The sequence below is a fragment of the Poecilia reticulata genome, linkage group LG6 (assembly GCF_000633615.1).
Source record: "Poecilia reticulata strain Guanapo linkage group LG6, Guppy_female_1.0+MT, whole genome shotgun sequence".
NCBI lineage: Eukaryota > Metazoa > Chordata > Actinopteri > Cyprinodontiformes > Poeciliidae > Poecilia > Poecilia reticulata.
Window position 1 is genome coordinate 24,644,475 of NC_024336.1, and position 20,821 is coordinate 24,665,295.

Below are 20,821 nucleotides of genomic sequence, written 5' to 3' on the forward strand. Positions count from 1 at the left end.
ATTTATTAATAAATATGGTAATATACCTCTACATCTCAATAAAAGTTTGGTTAATGAAATGTTTATTTGAGTAATTCAGTTCAAAGAATAGAACTTAAAATGCATTTAAGAGTGAATTATTTCAAGAGTGTATTCCCATTCATGAAGTAATGCATACATTTACTGAAAGTTAAGTGGAAGGAAAGGATGTTCATTGCAAAATACACTGTTTAATTGAAAGGTTAATGAAAAAAAAAAATTTTCTGTCATAAAGAGAAGAAAACACAGCTAGCTGCATTGAAAGTGTGAGGAGTAGCTCTATTTTGAAAGACTATTGGAAAAGGTTATAGAGCTGGCTGTTCAGATTGTCATGTCCAATAATATTTACTGAAAGTCAAATGGAAGGAAAAAATTAATTGCTGAAGACATTGGTTGTTTGACCATTTTGTGGAAAGTGAAATAGAAGAAAAAATTACAGAAACTTGTTTAGACTGCTGTATCCTAGTATGTTCATAGACTGTATTCACTGCTGTGTATGTGTATTATTGGAAAGATAAGTGGAGAAAAAAAGGTGGAAAAAAGAAAGTGAACAAGTGACCAGGACCACAGCCTTTAAAGAGCTGCAAAAAAAATAAAAAATCTCAAGACACACATTCAAGAGTTGGGAGAAGGGGAGGCTTACATAACACTGACTCTGGGTTGAATCAGTGCTTCAAAAGCCACCACACAGACTCCTCTACATTTTAGGGTTAGAACTGTTTGTGTTTGGACGCTCCTGAGCCAGAAACCATGCCATTAGCGTCTTATTTGAGTTTTTGGTTTTAGATGTAATCAACATAAATAAATGACTAAATGACTGAAATACATTGCTCTGTGCATCATAAGTCTATATAAATATCAATGTTGCATCTTGAATTACTGAAGTGAACTTTTCATTCATGTTAATTTAAATGTATGTACCATTTGCATGACCTAATCAGCTAAACCCAAAGGTCTGAAATACATATTTCTTTCCTGTCAGTGTTTCTAGCATCTTGTGGTACTGAGCAGAAATCTTTGGGCACCTAAGAACTGCAAGAACCTCTCATACCATTTTCTTCACAAAAGGCTGAACTCCTGCAGTTGTAAGCTTGAAGCAAAAAATACTCTATTTTAATGAATGACTCAATTTCCCTGGAAGGAATATAAATTTTTTATCACTTTTTTACCATGTTATGCATTAGAGATCTTGATGAGGCTTGGTGAACAGCGGTGTGATAAAGTTGTGGAATAATTTGCATAATTTGAGCTTCTTCCATATATAGACTATTGATGTTATCTCCTTTAGACTAGGTGTAAGAATGTCATCATCAATAACTTGGTGCAAAAAAAAAGAGAAAAGACAAGAAAAGAGACTACTTGTGTTAAACTTTTGCTCCCACATGTTGTATTTCAGGCTGTTTGTAGCACAAGTGACATTCTGGAGAGAAAGCTGACATTATTATGGATAAGGATGCCAAATACTGGAGAATAAATCATAATAGGTTTGCCCACATGTTGTGGAAATTCTACAAATCCTAATAGAGATTGTAATAAATAATTTCTAACTTTATCCTTATAGCATGAAAATTATTTTACACAATTTAGCAGAAAAATAACTACATCTGTTAGGGGGGATGAAATTATTTTAAAAATGTGTACTAACCTTGCTGTACAAGTGTGAAAACCCTTAATAAAATTCTTTTCACCTCCTGATTTCTGTATTCAGTCTTTTTGAGTTCACACCTACCATAAATTATAATGAATCTAATGAATCTTACATAAAACTCAGCTGTCCTGCTAGGATTTTTCCTGACTTTTCTTTTGTTATATGATGAAGGAATGCATGCAATTCTGAGAGCCGCTACATATCTGTGCTTGAATATACTTAAGAATTTTGACATTGTATTAAAAACAGCTTCACTAACACTGGCTGTGTGCAAAAACAAGGAATTTAACTTTGATTTTAACTGCTTGTACACACATCAAGTATAAGTAAACATTAGATTAAATAATATAAAACATAGAAGTATGCACAGGACATTTTTTTATGCAAACAGAAGAGAAAGAAAAGAAAGGTAGGTTGTAGTAGTGCAAGTGTGCATGTTTATTTCACAGGAGAGTAGCTGACCACTCAGGTTGTAATGTGTTCATTGTAACTAGCAGAGAGACAGCAAACAGGAAGCAACTGTTATGCCATCATTAGATCCAAGTCTATTGAACCAAATGGAGGTACTGACACCTTGATAATATGGGGTGATATTATATTTATTATATTATATTATATTATATTATATTATATTATATTATATTATATTATATTATATTATATTATATTATATTATATTATGCTGCCATCATGCAAACATTAAAAAATATTACAGTGTATTACTGTTTACATCCACTGGGGGCAGTAACGCACACAAACAACATCAATGCTGCTATATTTCTAACAGACAAAGAAGGTTGCCTGCAATGCAAACGGTTTTCAGGGAACGATGAAGTTCACTTGCATTAATACCGACTTTCGTTAGGTTCCGTTTTGTTTTTCCTGACGGTTGACAACAATGGAGCTGGTGTGGTGAGTAACGTTGAGTCTGAGGCTTTGAGACAGTCGGAGGAATTCATCTACATGCTGAACTCACTCACTGAATATTGTACTTTTATGGCTGTATGAAACCAGAGCAAACATTTTGAGACTGGAAGAGGCAAAAGGAAAGTTATTAAGAACACATACGTTATGTGTTTGACAGACGGTTGAAATGCGTTGTTCTAATGAATAGAACGAAACTCTTACTCTTCAGTGACGAGATGAACTTGTATTGTAGATTAGCAATACAATTGTCATGAAAAGCTGCTTTAAAAACAAAGTCAAGGCTTGATTTATAACAAATAAAACAATACAAGTATCAGTTTTAATGCTATGGTACATTAAAAAAAATTAACATTATTACAGTATACATTTGCCATACACTAATTTATGCACTGCCAGTGGTTATTCTGTTGCTTATAGTTTATGAATTGAAGGGTTTTTATAACGGAATGCTATATTGTGGCCTACACAAACATGAGTAAAACTGCTGACTTGTCTGTTATCCAACAGGCTGTCAATGGCACACACCACAAATTCGGTGCAGCAATCCACAAGGTCATTTTAGAGCTAAGATCCATGCTTCCCTTGGTTAACAAGCTTTATGAAGACGCTATTTCACTTTACACCTTTTTAGGACCTGGCTCCTGCACACACTGGTGAAAGAACCAACAATTAACAGAAGTCAATTATTTAAATATAACATTGTGTGTAATGAGTCTTTATTCAATGAGTTTATATAATTTGACGTACTAAATGAAATCAAATTTTGGCTTTATTCTAAATTTATTAAAATGCACATGTGTATTGACTTAACTCAGTTGTAATTCATCTTATTCAGAAATATTCTTCCATTGCACAAATTCGTAAATGTTTGTTTTCTAGCTAAAGTAATTTAGGGAGTTACTGATTACTTCATTAGTTAGATAATTAAATGTTACTTTCAACTTCCTTTTAATGACAGGGATGATGACGCGCCTCCTGACGGTCCTTTCTTCACCAGAGACCTCTATGACAAACATTCACTCGCACCACCCATTAAAGAGCTTTGGGCCTTTCTTCAAAGGTTTGCTTGCAAAACCTGAATCGCTATGCTAATAAAGAACTTCATGTGCACTTTTTTTTGCTGTTGTAAAGTTAACCAGCAAGTGTTTCATTCATCTTTTTTTAACATAATTATTTCTAGTGCTGCAGAGAACACCGACGTAAATCAAGAGTGTGAGGAGTCTGCGGAAGACCGCAGTGGTCCTTCCCGAAAAAATGCTGCAAAGTTAAAAGGCAGCCAAGCGTCCACCTGGGAGAGCTGTGACAGTGATGGCAGTGATTCTGAGAAACCAAAAAAGAGCAAGAGAGAGAGAACGTCCTGTAATAGGACTGAGACGGAGATGGATGTTGCTTATCCTGAACCCAGACTGCCCTATTCCTGCTTGTCCAGCCTGTCCACCAAAGATCAGAAAATCTATGTTGGTTATTTGATGAACACGAAGAGCAGGAGTCTTCCAAAGGTACAAGCTTTCTCCATGAGCTGATATTTGAGGTACTTCAGACCTGTTTATTGTTTTGATGTTCACATAATTTTGGTCTATAATTTACTCTGTTTCAGAACTTAATATTGCGAATAAACAATGAAGTTGTCCAGTTCACAAAGTACCTGCAGGATGTTGCTAAAATATGTGCTGAGGACTACAACTTCATAACACAAGGAGCTATGCAGTACACAGAGGTACTTGAATGTAAAGGCTTGTATTTACTATAATCTGTTAGGGCTGGACAATATGGCTGTAAAACATATCAATATATAAGCGTTTCATATCAGTTGATAGCAATAATTGTCAATATCCATAATTATTGATTGGTTTTTGTTTTAAATTTCTGGAATGCTGCCATACTTGTGGTATGACCTTTTCTGTTTTATTCAGTTTTCACTTAATGCTGTTGTTTTTTTGTGTGTTTTTTTTAAGAAGTTGTTAGGCACGGTGGCAAAATCTGAAACTGTTGCTGCACAAGTTACTCAAGAGGTTGTTGCTAGGTAACCAAAGAGTGAGTTAGTTGATGCCACTCACCTTGCTTAGCTTGCCGTGAGAGGTTGAGCAGTTAAATATGAGAGGCCCCATGGGCCAAAACTTACAAACTCTCTTACACGTACTGTCAAACTCTCATACATTCACTATCAAACTTTCTTACATTTACTATCAAACTCTCTTACACATACTGTCAAACTATCAAACTCTCTCACATTCACAGTCAAACTCTCTTACACTTAAACTCTCACATTCACAGTCAAACTCTCACAATCACAGTCAAACTCTTACACGTACTATCAAACTTACATTCAGTCAAACTCTCTTATACTCAAGAGAGTTTGTAAGAGAGTTTGACAGTAAATGTAAACTGTCAAACTCTCTTACAGAGTTTGATTGCAACGGAAGTTAACTTAAAATTTCAGTTTCTGATTGGACCCCAGGCAGGAGTGGGCAGGTTTTCACGGACAGAAAAATAGCTGAGCGGCAGCGACTCACAGAGGCAACTAATATTTTAAACGACATCTACAGTAATGTCAGCATTATCAGAAGTGTTTAGAAGCCGACAGCCAGCATCGGAAACCCCATCTATCAGTGGGATAAAGCTAGCCGCCTCTTCGGAAATGGCAGTAAAGCCAGCCTGCACTCGATTTTAATGTGCGTGACGGCACAAGTTATGGCGCTCTCTTTTCAAAAATAAAAGCGCATCTCCGGTTTATGTTTGTTTCACACGTCAAGTTTCCGGCAGCTATAAGAGGCTAAAGCTTTGTGTTAATTAATTTGCAAAACGACATTATGTATCTGAAAAAATTTTTCATATATTGTGTAGGCAAAAAATCCTGTAAAGCACATATGTGCAACCTCAGTTAAAATTGGTCTTATAGGTGTCCCTGCGTCATCCTGAAGTGAGAGAAGTATTGTTTATGTAATCTGAAAGATTTTTTGCATGTCAAATGTCAGCAATTTTGATAGAGGTAGCACATATGGGGTAAGGTCTATGGACCTTACCACAGAGGCTGTGTTTCATTAGCTAATGCCGTTTTTTAACTACCACGTGCGTGACCATCTCACAAACACAAGCCACAGTAGAAAACGCATGCTAATGTAAATTGTGGACTAGCAGACCGGCAGAAAATTTTTGCGTTAGGACTCGAAAAAGAATGGTTCTCCACTGTCAGTGGGGTATCTGTACAGGCGATGTCAGGTATCCTGATCGTATTTGTGGAACTAAATTCACAGATTTTCAAAATCTGAAATGGAAAGTCTTGCTTGGATCAAAGCTTGTGCACGACCGCATTTGCAGCTCAACCGTCGTAGGATCAATAAGAACAAAGGAGTATATGCTGGTGTAAGTATTATTGCTTTGCTTTCTTTGTGCTTAGTGAATGACAAAAATAAAGTCAATAATAAACACATCCATTGTGAAAACCTTTTAGCCAAGTTGCAGCATAATGGCAGTACCGATACAACTTCTACACAGTGAAGCCTGTCTGTTACAGTCTTACGTTAGCTGACCAGATCTGTTTGCAATATGTACCGTATCTGACATACATTAAAGATTTTATTTTATCTGAAAAGGCTTTTTACTAAACTGTAATCGTGTTAGCCACGCTACCACCGAGTACCGTGTATTGGGCCTAGGCACATTCGAACATTTGCCAACAACAGAAATCAGATTCAAAAGAAACCCTCAAAACAATGAATGCCCGACTTACCCAGCCTTGCAAGAACAATAGGCATCAGTGATCTTGTCCACAGCTATATTTATGCTGATGGTGTGAGGATCTGCTGTTTTCCTCATCGACCGGTCACATTAAGCTGTGACGTGCACAATGTTGGAGGCATTGCGTGGCTCAAACACCTTGATGTCATCCAAAAAAGATGACATGAACTTGTTGGTTCCCCTGTCCATTGTCRTGGCTGATATTTTTTGAAAATCCGGCAGAAATGCTACACTAATCGACTCAGAAATACTCTGCAGAGAGTCAGTCGAAATGAAAGATGCCATGTTTACACATAGAAACTAAGCTCCGCGAGGCTTTGTTTGTGAGACATGAAGTCACGTGGGATTTTCGAGAGGCGTTTCTGGGCGGAGCTTGGTAAGGTCCATGTAAGAAAGTTTGATAGTGAATGTAAGAGAGTTTGATAGTGCGTGTAAGAGAGTTTGTAAGTTTTGGCCCTTGGGGCCTCTCATAGTTGAAGCCTTTCCTTTGCCGTCATCCCCCAGAATGCTGTGCGCTTCTGGATCAGAGTTCAATGAATATTGTATAAATTGTATATTGAATATTCCATCATATGTATTATCTATTGATATTAACCAGGTGTCTATCACAATATATATATTGATATTGATTTATTATTCAGCCTTGGGATCAATACTGTGTGGAAAAGTCCACAAAGAAACTCTAAATGTTTTTCAGGAGTTTTTTACAGCGTGTTTAGAGTCTGTGAAGGCACTTCCTCAGTTCTACCAGATCCATGAAGTGACCAGTTTGACAGGAGGAACGTTTAATCCAGGGCTGGCACTGACATTTGAGAAGCAGCTGCTGGCAATGGTAATATATTCCTGAACTAATCTCAGAAATATTAGCTTGTATCATTATCTTCTTTCGTTACACAAAGTTCTCACTTCAAGTTTTGAACTGCAGAATCAGCCTTGTGTTGATTAACTTTGTCTCTTTCCACATTTGCACCCATTATGTCTCCAGGGCACTGTGAATATCACCGACCACAAGATGGTGCCTGCTGATGCACAGCTTGCATCCGATTATCACAGTGTTTCATCAGCGAATCCTCCAGCTAAGAAAGCCGAGGACAAGCATGCTGTAAGCAAATTGTCTCACTTGTTTTAATTGCTGCATTAGAACAAGCGGAGATGTTTTACTGCTGGAATTGAATTCCTGATTGCGTGTCTGTTGTTAACCGCTTTTACTCCCCTGCATTCTTCAAAACAGACACCAGAGGGTGCTGATGTCTTAATTTGTCTAACCTGTGTTTCTGAAAGAAACGTCTTGTGTTGCACAGAGCCCATTTAGTTACTAAACACCAACATTTAAATTAGTTTGAATACTTTGACAATTTGCTCTTGATTTACCCCACAGAGGCTCAGCAGTGACGGAAATGCAGAAAAACTGTGTGCTTATTATGAACCTCATGTCTGTCTGACACGAGACGCCTTGGTGAGGCTGCTGGACAACCACGGCCCAGACTTTGGGGACCAATGGGAACTGCCTGTTTTGGTAAAAATAACACCAGGAAAAGGTGTGTTCAATGTTTCAGATGCAATGTGTACGCTTACTGCAAAATGCCCTCTTATTTTACCCAATTTAACATGGTTGTTACAGCACAGCATAGTCTAAATAACACTTGTAAAGACGAATTTTGAATATGGCTGAGATGTCAAGGTGATCTCAGATTCCTGTAAAGAATGAAAGGTGTGGGAAAAAATACATTACACATCAGGAGCATGTTGTGCTTCCTTTGTTGAGTGTTTTGCTAACATACTTAATTTTGTAGATGTTAATTTAAAAGCATTAAGAGCAGAGTGCCTTATTCCATGTTTTCTGTGTTCTCTAAATGGCTTACAGGACTTCTTAGGACTTTTTAAAAAAAACTTTCTATTTGCTTCCCTTTACAGATTTGTTAATTGCATACTTGTAGTTAAAGGAAAAGTTAGAAACAAAACAGTTAAAGAGGCTAGCACAAAAAAGAAAGATGTTAATTTTACCCAGTAAAAGATGAGACATCACCACTAAAAGGCTAGATAAAACAAATAAATGTTTCTTTCAGTGCAATTTTTGAATGTACTTAAAACAAAAAGTGAGCTAAGTGTTTATTATATTTTGAATTCTAATCCAAAGATGTGTGGGGAAAAAAAAAAAAAAAACATGGCTGCCTTACCAAATTGTGTTCAATTGATTAATGTTTATCTCTGAACACTTTTTCCAGGCAGCAGTAAAAGGAAGACTGTGTACATAGACTCGCCTCTCCTGAAGCGTGAAGTGACAATAAGAGAGAGGAGTCACATCTATCATGAAGAAAGTCTGAAGCTCTCCATCATGACAAATGGAAGTAAAAAAGTCTTCCATTTAATGACCGAGCGGCCCGCATCTGAGCAGCAGCCCACACAGGTGAGCCAATGAGAAAGTAGGCATTATCCAGGACATAGTATGAAATATGTAATCGTTTCTTTAATGATGCTCTTCTTATCATTAGGAGGCCTCCATGAGAGGTTGTCTGTCTGTTGAAAACAAAGGTCTTGACTTTGAGGTGGACCTGACTGACCTGGAGACTTTTGGAGAAACTACGACTAAAACGCCACGGACAAAAAAAGCACAGAGCCAGCGGGATGAAGAAGGTCAAAGCAGTGGATCTTCAAGAACCCCAGCTGTGACCAAGCCAAAAGATTCCAATGAAACGCTCAAAGTTAGCAGCTTTTCACAGGGAGGAATTAACTCTGCTTCTAAAAACAAAAAAAATACCAGAACAGAAACAAGTCAGCTGATGGTGAGCGAGCCTGAGTTGCAAAAGACTGAATCGTCCGGCTCTGACCAAAAATGTGATAAAGAGGAAGGTTTTACGGCAGATTCAGATGATGAGAAGCTGATCATTGATGAGCCTGGTTATCCAGTAGCATTGCCCACAAATCAGTCAGAACCCTTGACTACAACATGCTCTGCAGACTCCTCAGTTACATCTTCCGTTCAGTCCACCCCTGCAAAAACGGTCTCCTCTCCACCTTGTAAGCATACAAGGTCTAAACGAACCACCAGACAAACAAAAGCACCCGAGGATCAACTAGGCGAGATCCTGCGCATGCAAACAGCCATGTTCAAGTCCGGCAGTGAACCAGCTCCTGCCGTTAAGTCCCCAAGCCGCTGTGTGGGACCCCAGCTCAACCCTCATACAACGTCCCTGGTTAAACCGTGTGTGTCATCATATTTAGAAAGACACCAGAACGAAGATGCCGAGAGCCCTGTTGTTCCTGAATTTGCATCTGTTAACATCAGTCCTACAGAGCGCAAAAGTTAGTGCTGGTTTGCTTTGGTTTTGGTTGGTTTAAGCTGTGTTTGTGGAACTTTAATAACGTGCAACTTTTTGTTGATCCTGCTCAGAAATACTTTCAGAAAACCTTCAGGCTTGTGCAGAAGATGAACAAGACTATGAAGCTCCAGTGGAGGGGAATCTGCTTTATAAGCTTTACAGTCTGCAAGACCTCCTGGTGATGGTGCGCAGCTCTGTGTCTCTGACCCATACAAGAAAAGTAGGGAACAACCAGAACCAGGTGGGTTCATAATAACAAAGCTTTAGATTTGGTTTCCAAAGGTTTTTTTTTTTTTTACTTTTTCTTTGTTTTACTTTTTCTCATTTTACAAGCATAAACTTATTTTTATTTTATCAGTATTTTATTTCATAAGACTACACAACAGCACATAAATGAAGTAGAAGCAAAATATGAATGAATATTTTTCAGTGGCAAGCTGTTCATGTTTTTTTTTGTGTTTTATTAATATTTGATTTCATGTTAAATGTTATCTATGCTTTAAAGTTAACCTGACAGGGATTGTGAATGGAAATTACAAGCTAGAGCTACATTTGTAACATGTATTTTGATATTTTTTAAATTTCTGCCATACGCATACAGAAACAAATTTATGGTAACAGCTCCATACTATCTTCTGTGTTCTCTCCTAACAGCATGTGCCAGTTCATGTTTTACCCAAGTTGGAGTACCAGCTTTCTTACGGTGTTGAATGTCTAACAAACAGCGAGGCATGCCAGCTGTGGACGGAGACGTCGCTTCACTCCAGCACAGCGCCTTACATTGGTAAAAAAAAGCAAAACAAAAAACACTCAAACCAAGACAAGGGATCGTCCTATTTTGGGGGTGGGGGGCTAGTACTTATTTTCTTCAAAATAAGTATTGGAAAAATTGCTCAAGTAATGTTTGAAAATGTTTTCCCTCCTCCGCCGTGTCCATTGGTAACCATGAGACAAATCCTCCCACAAACCATCAGAATAGTCATTTGATGACTCACTCTGCTGCTGTGGTTGTGTAATTGTGAAGTTTACTCTGTTGCCATAGCTATGACCATATCTTCAATTACAAAGGGTGGAATTTGCAAAGCTAAGCTGAATGTTGTTTTGGGGTTTAGGTACAGTACTAATGCATATTTTCAGCCAGCATCTTGCTTGCCTGTAGCTTAAAAGGAAGGGGACCACTCCTTCCATTCTTCTTCACTTGTCTTGACTTATGTAGGCGTGGTCTGGTAATGCTACCTGTCTAGTAGATAGAATGGGTTTCTTTTCTAAAGGAAAAGAAAATATTAGTTTTTTAAGAATTGGTTCACCCACTATATTGTATATAAAATAGTCGCCGACAAAACTGTGGTAACATTTCAGCTAAGTGGAATATTAGAAAGCATCTCCTTGGTTATAAGGTTGTGCAACACAATCAACTAAGGAAAAGCTTCCTTCTTTGCTGGGTGGGTTCTAGTTTATCATGTGGTAGGTCTTGTGGCATTCCACATGGTTGGAGACTCTATAAACACTCCATAACTGGAGGCGTTGTGGAAAGAAGCACTACTTAGTTGCAGTCAGCTTGGGGAAAAAAGGGGGATGGAGAAATGATATGCAATCATTGTAACCATTTCATTCTCTCTCTTTGGCCCTGCAGCTCACATCAATGCACACACATCTAAAGTTGCTCTGCTGAGGAAGTTGCCTGATGACTGGATGCAGAACATCTCCTGTGGGTTCAAGTGAGTGTTCTTACAGCAGATGTGTGCTCATGATTAGATTACCCTAATCCACTCAAAATGATTTTGTTACTTATAACCTGGAGGCGGAGATTTTGAAACTCGCTTACTTACAGGGCCCTCCTCTTGGGTGGGGGAGGGGGAGGGGTTGTACCTGTGATTGTCTTCCTGAGGCCACCATACTCTGGGGGGCCTGCGGATGTCTGGGGTTTGATCTCTTCCGTGTTTGCCCTAATATTCAGCATTCATATAGTAAAATCTTCCATACAGCCTGTACCTGTTCACTTAGTTATTCTCATGGGCATTCTGACTGACAGAGGGCACTCAGGACCAGGACTTGAGAAACAATGAAAAGACAAGAAAGTTAGTGGTTCTAATGTGACAAAATCAAGCAATGATTGCAGATACTTGTATAAACTGTGAAATGATTCATAGAAGTTGTAATCCTACTGGATTATGATGAATTGAGGTGCACTTTGTCTTTTGCCTGTGTAAAAACAAAACAAAACTGTGTTTTCTTATCTGTACTTGCTACTTGAAAACACTGACCAAAACAACAGTAATGGTATTTTGATCGTGGAACGTGTAGAACAAGGAACGCCTTGTGACGATAAAATCGCTGCTGGTCTTTTGGAAACTCTTAGTTTGAGCTGTTACAACCCAATTTAATTCTCATTATACTTTTACACTCTAAACTACAATCAGTAGGATTTATGTTGCATTACACCACTACATTTTTGCTCTCTTAGAGTTCAGTCTAAGGTGTGACTAAATTTGTCAGAGAACTTGTCAGGAAATGCTACAGGCAGCAGTGTGTGGGATGTGCTTCTGTCTCTCTGTTGCCACATTGATGATGATTGTGACACTGCTGTGTTGAGTAATTAGGCTGGAGAGCACTGACCTGCAGCTTTTGGTGGAATCACAGTTAGCATCACATGCAGCTGTCATGCTCTTGAGTTTGTCATCTCAGTGTTGAAATTGCTATCCAAGCCTAAATTATACAGAGGAAAGAAATGGTAATTTCTTTTCTGTTCACAGGCCTTCCAAGTCTCTGAATATTCTGCACCACCTACTGAAAAAGCTAACTGGGTAAGTTATTTCCCTCACCTTGGTTTAAATTGTAGATTAGTAGCAAATGTTTAAACCTGTTGCACGATTCTGAGTTGCAAATTAAAATGACTTTGCACATATAACACCAAGCAAAAACTTTAAACCAAGAAGCCTTGGTCCCTTAGAAGCAAACAGCAAAGAAATTAGTCATTATTCAAGACTTTTGCACAACACTGGTTCTCTGTTCAAACTGCTGAAATATTCCCACATTCAGCCTTTCAGCCTCAGGGAGAACTTATGGCATTATTCTTAGCCCTTCTTTTATTTGTTTCACAACGGGTTGCTCAACCCGCTGCTTTCTTTAGGCGCCGTACGTTCCCATCATCACTCAGCCCAGAAACAAAGCAAAATAAGAAATCTGTGCAAGGTCAGAACATGTTTCTCTGTGAAAGCCCTGTCTAAACTACACTGACCTCCGTTTGTTTGTCAGGTTGGACGAAGGTCAGTACTTGATCGTGCACAAAACTGGAGAGGCTTTTGTTACTCTGCTGAAAGCAGGATGTGAAAAAGTGAGTCGAGGAGCTTACAACCTGCAGCAGAACCACAGCTCTGTTCCTCAGCCACCAAAGTTGGGTATTGTGCCTTGGATACCCGTTGATCCGGCTGTGGTCCTTCCTTTCCACCAGCAACACGGCCGAGTTCCCTGTACTTTTCCTCCAAATACCTTTCAAAAGGTGAGTAATCAGTTAAATTCCCACAAAAATAAATAACAGTGTTGGAGGAAAAATCCTCTTCATTGGGATTTTACAGGATAGCTCTATTTAATGTAGTACATAAATATGAGGGGAACAAAGAATGTTATTTATTTATTTTTTTTACAAATAAAAATACGATAATTATTGTATCGGTAAACAGACTGTGATTTAATCTCAGTATAAATTGAATTGTTCTGTGCAGACCTCAGAGGTTTGACAGAGAACTTCAATGATATCGTAAAGACCAAGGAACATGCCATGGATAAAGCAAGGTTAGGTTAGAATACAATACTTTCTTAGAACATCTCGCATAACATAGAACAGAAAACATGTAGTGATGTTGGACATGTAGTTTTTTGTAAAAAAAAAAAACCCCAAAACAAAACAAAAACAAATTGTAGAACCTTGTATTGGTTTCCTTCAACATTAATGTTATGCTCTTCTTATGTTGCTCTATTGCAGAAAGTCCCAGTTGAATGCATAAAGGTTTCTAGAGGTGTAAAGAGGTGTAATGTTTTGAAACATCAACACAATAAAGGGCTATAAATACTTTTTTTAAGTTGTTGCTGCTGGACAAAAAAAGAGACCAAACTTTTGACAATTCTTTCAACTCAGAGAGCACACTTGGTAAGTCAGTTCAAGAAACTAGAGAAACAGAAAAAGTAAAGTCCTGTTTCTTTCTGGTAGTTTGAAAAAGGTTCTTGACTGTTATCTTATCAGACAGGGCTTGTTAGACAGAGAGAATACTTTTGTTCGAGCAGTGATTATTATTGCAGACAACAGACTTTTTTTTTTTTGGTTGTTTTTGAGAATGACTTTGCTAATGCATTCTATTTCCCCATCTCTTTCAGGCAGCAAAAGATGGAAATTACAACCTCAGAGGTGGACAGAAGAAGAAGCCGAATGTCCAGAAGAACAAACAAACAAAACGTTCAGCCAGACGTAAAAAATACATTAAAAAGCTTGTTGAGAAGTCTGTTTAAAAGCCAAATCCTTCCATTTCTTGCTCAGGTTATTCTGGACCAGTGTTACTGCTTTAGGCGTTTTAACAATGATGGCAATACCAGAACACCTTCAATGTAATTTTAAGTAAATCTATTACATTTGTTGACATGTTTTATGTGCTTTGTTTAAAACTAATGTTTTGTAAAACCAGAATCAAAATAAACACAAATGTCCTTGCTGCACGATGTCATGGATCATTTTCTTTCTAATGCGGACGCTGGCAGCGTGTGGGTTATCCAAATTAAAGAGAGAGCCTCCCGAACGGGCAGACCTGAGCGCGCTGGTTTAATGTTGGAAAGTTGCAGAGCTTGAAGGCCTGACTTGTTTCAACAGAGGAACAGGGTGGAGTCATGAGGTCATGGTACAGGGAGGGGATTGAAGCAGTCTTTGCCACAAAAGTTCAGCTTTCATGCTCCGTTCTGCCTAAACTTTCCAGGGACAAATCTCTGCATCATCTCAACATCTACAAGAAAGGTAATTCTGCAGCGACATTGCTTCTTAGTGTCGAATAACCTCACATATTTAATCTAACTTTAAACAGCTGAAAGCTTAAGAGGTTTTCCAACTTCCAAAGAGACTTGGAAGGACAGGATTTTTCACATAACTTCCACTTGGCTGGCATGAGTCTCATGATGTTGATTTGCTCTGTTTGGATTCAGTTCTGGAAGTAGCTTTTGCGTGTGGGTGTGTGTGAACAGTATCAATTTATTATCCCTCAGTTAAGTTCAGAAGCATTGTTTCCAGGGTGTGTCCACTTTGGAGCTGTTGTAATGAAAGTGTAACGTGGAGCAGCAGAGACTTTAAATAGCCACCAACCACATATGAATATTTTCCATATGGATCACATATGGAAAGTTAAACAAAAAGTAATTTTTAACGTATTTAGTCAATGTACCTCTGTTGAGAAGGCATTTCTTTCAACTTAGACAATTTTATCTTCAGTCTAAGTAAACATGCCCTCTTGTTTTGTAAAGCCAAACAAGTCAGCAAGAAGATTAGAGAGGAATTTCAGCTCCAGCTTTTGTCTCTTTTTCAGAAAACTCAACATGGCTTTGGTTTCAGAGTTTCTGGGACAGCTGTCTCTCAATGTTGCGGTAATGTCAAACTTCTGTCTTGACAAATACAACTTTTTTACACAGATCAGATTCTTTATTTTCAAGCAGCAATTGCATTACTTATAAATTGATTTGCTTTGTATTGCAGCATGAACCTCTGAACCCCACCGTGGTACCCGTTAGGGACTTTGACCCAGACAGAGATGCTGCCAGAATAGAGACTGCAATCAAAACCAAAGGTAGGATGCAGCTCTTTGTGTGACTGTGTGATGGTTTTATCTCTCTTACAGAGGATTTGTCGGTGCTTGAGTCAGCTTCAGTGTGGCCACACTGGAAACTCCTCATCTGTGCCTCATAGCTGGCCGGGCTTCCTCTGTCTGCTGAATCAGAGTTATTTTTGACAGCCTGTCTGTTCCATTGTCATGTTATACATGTAAGAGAGAAAACTGTATTTCTCTTACATCAAGTAACACACTGTAAGATAAAATTACCAATTGTCAAAATAGCTGCTAATCGCTTTAAGTTAATTAAGTTTAAAATGCATATTGCAGATTGATTTACCAGAAATGGTTAATAGATTATAGAGGATAGATCAGAATAAAAGTGGGATGGTGGCCAAACTTATTCCATTTTTGTTGATCTTCACATGGAAAAGTTGAATGAATCACCCAGCAGGCTCACAGCTGTTTCCTTACAGACTGTGTACAATCTGTTCCTCCCTGCTAGGCAAAATATAAAACAACGTCAGGCTCTGACAATGAGATAAAATGTTTTGAACTTTTCAAGTCAGAAAAAAGTTATACCTTCCCAGAGCATGTCAAAACCAGATGACATTCCAAAACTAAAGTTCTTCTGTCAATGAGTGGTATCCGAAGAAGAGCTGAGTGGTTCCTCAGAACTCTGCAGATTTTGTGCATCAATATTGGTTCAGAGTGGGTCTTGTTCTACTCATATTCTCCAATTTTGGATTAAAAATTTCTGTTAAGAATGACATCATCCTCCTTACTATCGGAACCTGAGTAGAATCTATGGTTAAGAAAAAAAATAAATGCAGATTGAGTGTGACCACGTGGCCTGCTCACTGAATGACATGGATGATCTCCATCCGTAACGGATCTCTTGGTACATTTCCAAATTGCCTACCAGTTCTAAAGTAGATCGAGTCTACGTATTTTGTTTGCCTACAACTGAGGTCGATGAATTCTGATAAGACGAAAACTATGAAACTAGAAGTTTTAACATTTACAAAGTCTTTATTTTCAGATTATTTATTTCTTTTAGAAACAGAATGCAGACCTAAATTTGAGATTTGTATTTCATTGCATCCGTCACGCATATATTTAGAAAACCCTTGCGTTCTCACAAGTGTTGTATTTCTTTTTCTCAGGAGTGGATGAGCAGACCATCATCGATGTCCTAACCAAAAGATCTTACTCTCAAAGGAGAGAAATTGCTTTCGCTTATGAAAAAAGAGCTAAAAAGGTACAGTAGGTTCAGGCACAAAATCAAAGCTTGCTTTAAAGCCCTTGCGTTTCTTTTTAGTGTAACCCTGCGGGACACATTGGGATTAAAGTGACGGTGTCATTATGTTTCCAGGACATGATCACAGCTCTGAAAGCAGCATTGTCTGGCAGTCTGGAAACTGTCATCCTTGGACTGATGAAGAGCACATCCCAGTATGACGCCTCAGAGATCAGAGGATCCATCAAGGTAAACGGCCTGAATTTGATCATTGAAGGTTTCCGCTGCCCTCTAGTGGCCAAATGCCATCGTATGTTTTGGTTTTCTGTAGAAGAGTTAAGTGTGGAGGTGGATATCCCGCCAACCCTCAACTGCACCTCCACTTTTAAACTGGGTTCTGTTTAGAAAAACAGATCATGTTTAAATAAAACTATGACTCTCACCTTCTCACAGCCATATGTTCCATTGGGAAATTGATGAATATATTATATTTTTAAGAATCGCACAAAGAATTGAAATTGCCAACATGACTATCACATTTATCAAGATTAATGTGAGAATTTCTCTGTTTTTTTTTTTTTTTTAGGGTTTAGGAACAGATGAGGAAACTCTGATTGAGATCTTGTGCTCACGCAGCAATGATGAGTTGGTTGAAATCAAGAAAGTCTACAGTGACTGTGAGTTCAAAATGTATCCGCTTTTCTAGAAAACAGCTGTTGTGCAGTGATTTGGAAATGTACATCTTAGTCATGGATATTAATGCCAAAAATAACTCAAATTTTGTTTTCTAGTATTCAAGAAAGACTTGGCAAAAGATGTGGCAGGAGATACCTCTGGAAACTTTGCTAAGCTGCTTTTGGCTCTGGTGGACGTGAGTGAAAAGTACGCATTTTTTTTCATTTTGGACGCAATTCAGGTGGAACTAATAAAAGTCTTGTTTTTTTTTTTTTTTTGTTTTGTTTTGTTTGTTTTTTTCATTTCTGCACAGACGAAGAGAGACGAACCCAGTGCTATTGTAGACTATGAAAAGATAGATACAGATGCCAGAGTAAGTTTTCAATTGGTATTATGTGTTAGTTTTGATGTATGGAGATAAATTAAATAATTTTACCTTCTTCTGTTTTAGAATTGAACAAAAGTTATCACTTTAAGTAAACTTTAAAATGACAACTGCACGTCTTATTCTAGAAAAATGTGCTACTAGAAAATTGAGATTCATTCATTGACTTAATGGTTTCACGGACCATATCATAAGTTTTATCACAACAGTTATATAGAGACAATGATGGGGTTGTTGGTGATTTTTACCCCTGATATTTTTACCAGTAGGAAGTTTTGAAAAATTATTGTGGTTAGACTGGTGTTCAGGATCAGCCATATTTTATAAAACAGGGGAGAAGAACCGATTTAAATGGAGACGGAGTACTATGGAATCTTTAAAAATAGTTTACAATTTAATTATGTGAGATTTGAGCATTTGTATAAATATTGTAAAAACTCATGAATAACAAAAGTAATAAATATGCTGTGATTTAAGTATGTAGGTACTTTATGGATACAAGGTACTTTAGGCATTTAGGTGTAAAACACCTGCAGCAACTCAGTCATTTTGAATTAAACGAACAATCAGTTCATTTAATTCTGACCATGCCATCATTTATGCCATTCTTGTGTGACTATATTTGAATATATTTGACTGTATTTCCAATTTGCTTCTGATCGCAACACTGCAAATCTACTGCAGCGACGCAGTTCCCTGAGAGATTAGCGTGACAAATCGGTGTGTCCCCAAAAACGATACAGTAAGTCGCAAGCAGTGTAATGAAGTGGTTCTCCCTAATCAGGCTCTTTATGATGCTGGAGTGAAAATAAAAGGAACCGATGTCAACACCTGGATCTCCATTATGTCTCAGAGGAGCGTCCCCCACCTGCGCAAAGGTAACCACTTACCTGAGTTCTGGTTCTCTGAAGTAGATTGGGTTCTCTAAAGTCAAATATGTATAAGCATTTTTTTTCTCTTTCAGTATTTGACAAGTACAAGAGTTACAGCCCCTATGACATGCAGGAGAGTATTGTGAAGGAAGTTAAAGGAGATTTGCAGAAGTCATTTCTTGTGCTAGGTACTCTTAATCTTTTCTTTCATAATCCTCTTGAATAAGTCTTGTTAAAGCCATTAAAATATCTCAAAAGAAAACAAGTTGTTGCTTCCAACACACAGAACTGTGGATTTAATCTGTTTATGTTGCTTTTCCAGTTCAGTGCTTTGAAAACAAGCAGCTTTATTTTGCTAAAAAGCTGAATGAAGCCATGAAGGTATGTGCAATGTTGGGTTCCCCCCCCCCCTTTTCTCCTTGTTACAAATGGACTACTTTCTACTTCTAGCAATTATTTATTTCAAAAAATTTACTTTGTTACAGTCAAAACTTTCTGCAGAAAGACAAAAGAAGTCAAAGTTGGCAAAATGTGTTGCACCGGTCTTACATCAGCTACTGTATTTTAAATCAAAAGTATGGACAAGTTTAATGCTGACTCGTTCTCCTCTGCTTAGGGAAAAGGAGCCAAAGAGAAGATTGTGACCAGGATTATTGTGTCCCGCTGTGAGGTGGACCTGAAAAAGATTTGTTCTGAATACAAGGACACCTTTGGGCAGTCCCTGCAGCAGACTATCACTGTAAGCAACCTCTTACTGATTAACCGTAAAGCATTTTCTATCACCCTGCTCGTTCCTTTATCTTTCTTTTCCCTCTCTACAGGAACATACCAAAGGAGACTACCAGAAGGCAATGCTCAGCCTCTGCGGACCAGACCAGTAATAACAGCCTTTTGATATCCAAAGGGTTTTCCGATCTCTTTGTACTGGAAATATGGGCCAACAACTGCACATTACAGCACAAACATAGAAGTATGGCAGTGAAGAAGGAAAAAAAAAATTAGAACTTTAAAAATGTGCTATTTATGATTGTTATACCAGATCATTAATACATTTTCTTTTCTGGACTACTGACTCTTTGTTTTCTTTCGTCCTAACCCGCTGTTTTCATATTTTACCATCAGAGGGCGGTAAAGTTGCACAAAAGGAATATTCCTGTGTCAAGTCCCTTGCTTGCTGTCTGAATGTCTGCAGAAGAAATGCAGATATTTAGAGGCTGGCAGGAAATATTTGACCATAAATTGCATGTTTGTTTTTAATCCTGACATCCGTTTTAATCATATAATATAATTTAAGTCAAAACTGATGTAAACTGTTAACTTTTCATCGGATGAGCTTAAGATGACTAAATTTAAACTACCGAGTTTAATGTTTTTAAACCATCAGCGTCGATGTAAAGCAAAAAATGAAAACAAGCTTGTCTGAGAGATAAACAGTGATCGAGTATCACCCTCCAAACTCGAAGAGGATGATTTAATCATTAGTGTGTTTTTCCGTGTTTGTTTGGTGCTAATATTTTAATTGAAAATGTTAATTTTACCTCTGGCAAGGATCATTTGCATAGCACTAAACAAGCCTCTATACAACATGTTTCTGCTGTTTAGTTTGTGGTCTCTCAGGATGAAGAAGAAAAAAACCCACCGTGTTGTCAAGGCATTTCTACTGAAGTATAAGGGCAAAAATATAGCCCCGAAAGGGAAAATAGGAATCGCTGAACACAGAGATGAGGAAAAGATAGGAAGGAAAGTGCAATAATTTTGTGATACTGGGGAGCTGCAGCTCCGTTTGGTGTTACTGTGGGAGAAACGGCCTGATAAGTAATGGTTCTGTCCAATATTTTCAACGATTGACTAGCTAAAGGGGGAGAAATGGCTTCAAGTTTTAACAAGACATTGGATTTACGATCATTTTGTAATAATATTGATGAGAACATTAGCCCTTTGTGATGGTTTGTGTTTATAGGCAATAAAAAATAAAATATAGCACAAAGTGAGATAAAACAGTATTTTGTGAAGCCTGGATGGAGATTTATGCGAGAGCATGTTGACAGATTAATCTTTGCATCATAAAGAGAAAAGTACCTCCATATTTTTCCCCCTCCTCTTTTTTTTTATTTTTTATATGGATGTACAACATGCTGTTCTGCTCAAGGCCAGCCCACGGGGACCTCCAGCAAACCCTAGAGGGAACTCTCTTCTC

At 38.0% G+C, this 20,821-nt stretch overlaps 2 protein-coding genes across 4 annotated transcripts; both read left to right on the forward strand.

Annotated features, from left to right (window-relative positions):
- The first annotated feature begins 2,453 nt into the window (after positions 1–2,453).
- ice2 (interactor of little elongator complex ELL subunit 2) lies at positions 2,454–14,361 on the forward strand. 3 transcript variants are annotated; one of them, XR_001776740.1, is made up of 16 exons: positions 2,454–2,578; positions 3,552–3,653; positions 3,774–4,092; positions 4,191–4,310; positions 7,029–7,163; positions 7,317–7,433; positions 7,710–7,869; positions 8,557–8,738; positions 8,824–9,634; positions 9,723–9,892; positions 10,306–10,435; positions 11,285–11,369; positions 12,405–12,455; positions 12,907–13,150; positions 13,374–13,443; positions 13,634–13,726. XR_001776740.1 is itself a non-coding variant. In XM_008412273.2 (15 exons), exons 1-15 carry the CDS (start codon positions 2,565–2,567, stop codon positions 13,715–13,717), a joined length of 2,724 nt encoding a protein of 907 aa, XP_008410495.1. In that variant the 5' UTR covers positions 2,454–2,564; the 3' UTR covers positions 13,718–13,725. The 3 variants fall into 3 exon arrangements, 2 of the variants coding, with proteins under 2 accessions (XP_008410495.1, XP_008410494.1); XM_008412273.2 differs by lacking the exon at positions 13,374–13,443 and having other exon boundaries at positions 13,634–13,725; XM_008412272.2 differs by lacking the exons at positions 13,374–13,443; positions 13,634–13,726 and adding an exon at positions 14,023–14,361 and having other exon boundaries at positions 2,455–2,578.
- A 184-nt stretch (positions 14,362–14,545) lies between these two features.
- Positions 14,546–19,683, forward strand: LOC103466590 (annexin A2). Its single transcript, XM_008412271.2, has 13 exons — positions 14,546–14,650; positions 15,213–15,270; positions 15,380–15,470; positions 16,619–16,713; positions 16,828–16,941; positions 17,279–17,369; positions 17,484–17,563; positions 17,681–17,740; positions 18,537–18,630; positions 18,717–18,812; positions 18,947–19,005; positions 19,241–19,363; positions 19,446–19,683. Exons 2-13 carry the CDS (start codon positions 15,223–15,225, stop codon positions 19,503–19,505), a joined length of 1,011 nt encoding a protein of 336 aa, XP_008410493.1. The 5' UTR covers positions 14,546–14,650; positions 15,213–15,222; the 3' UTR covers positions 19,506–19,683.
- The last annotated feature ends 1,138 nt before the right edge of the window (positions 19,684–20,821 follow it).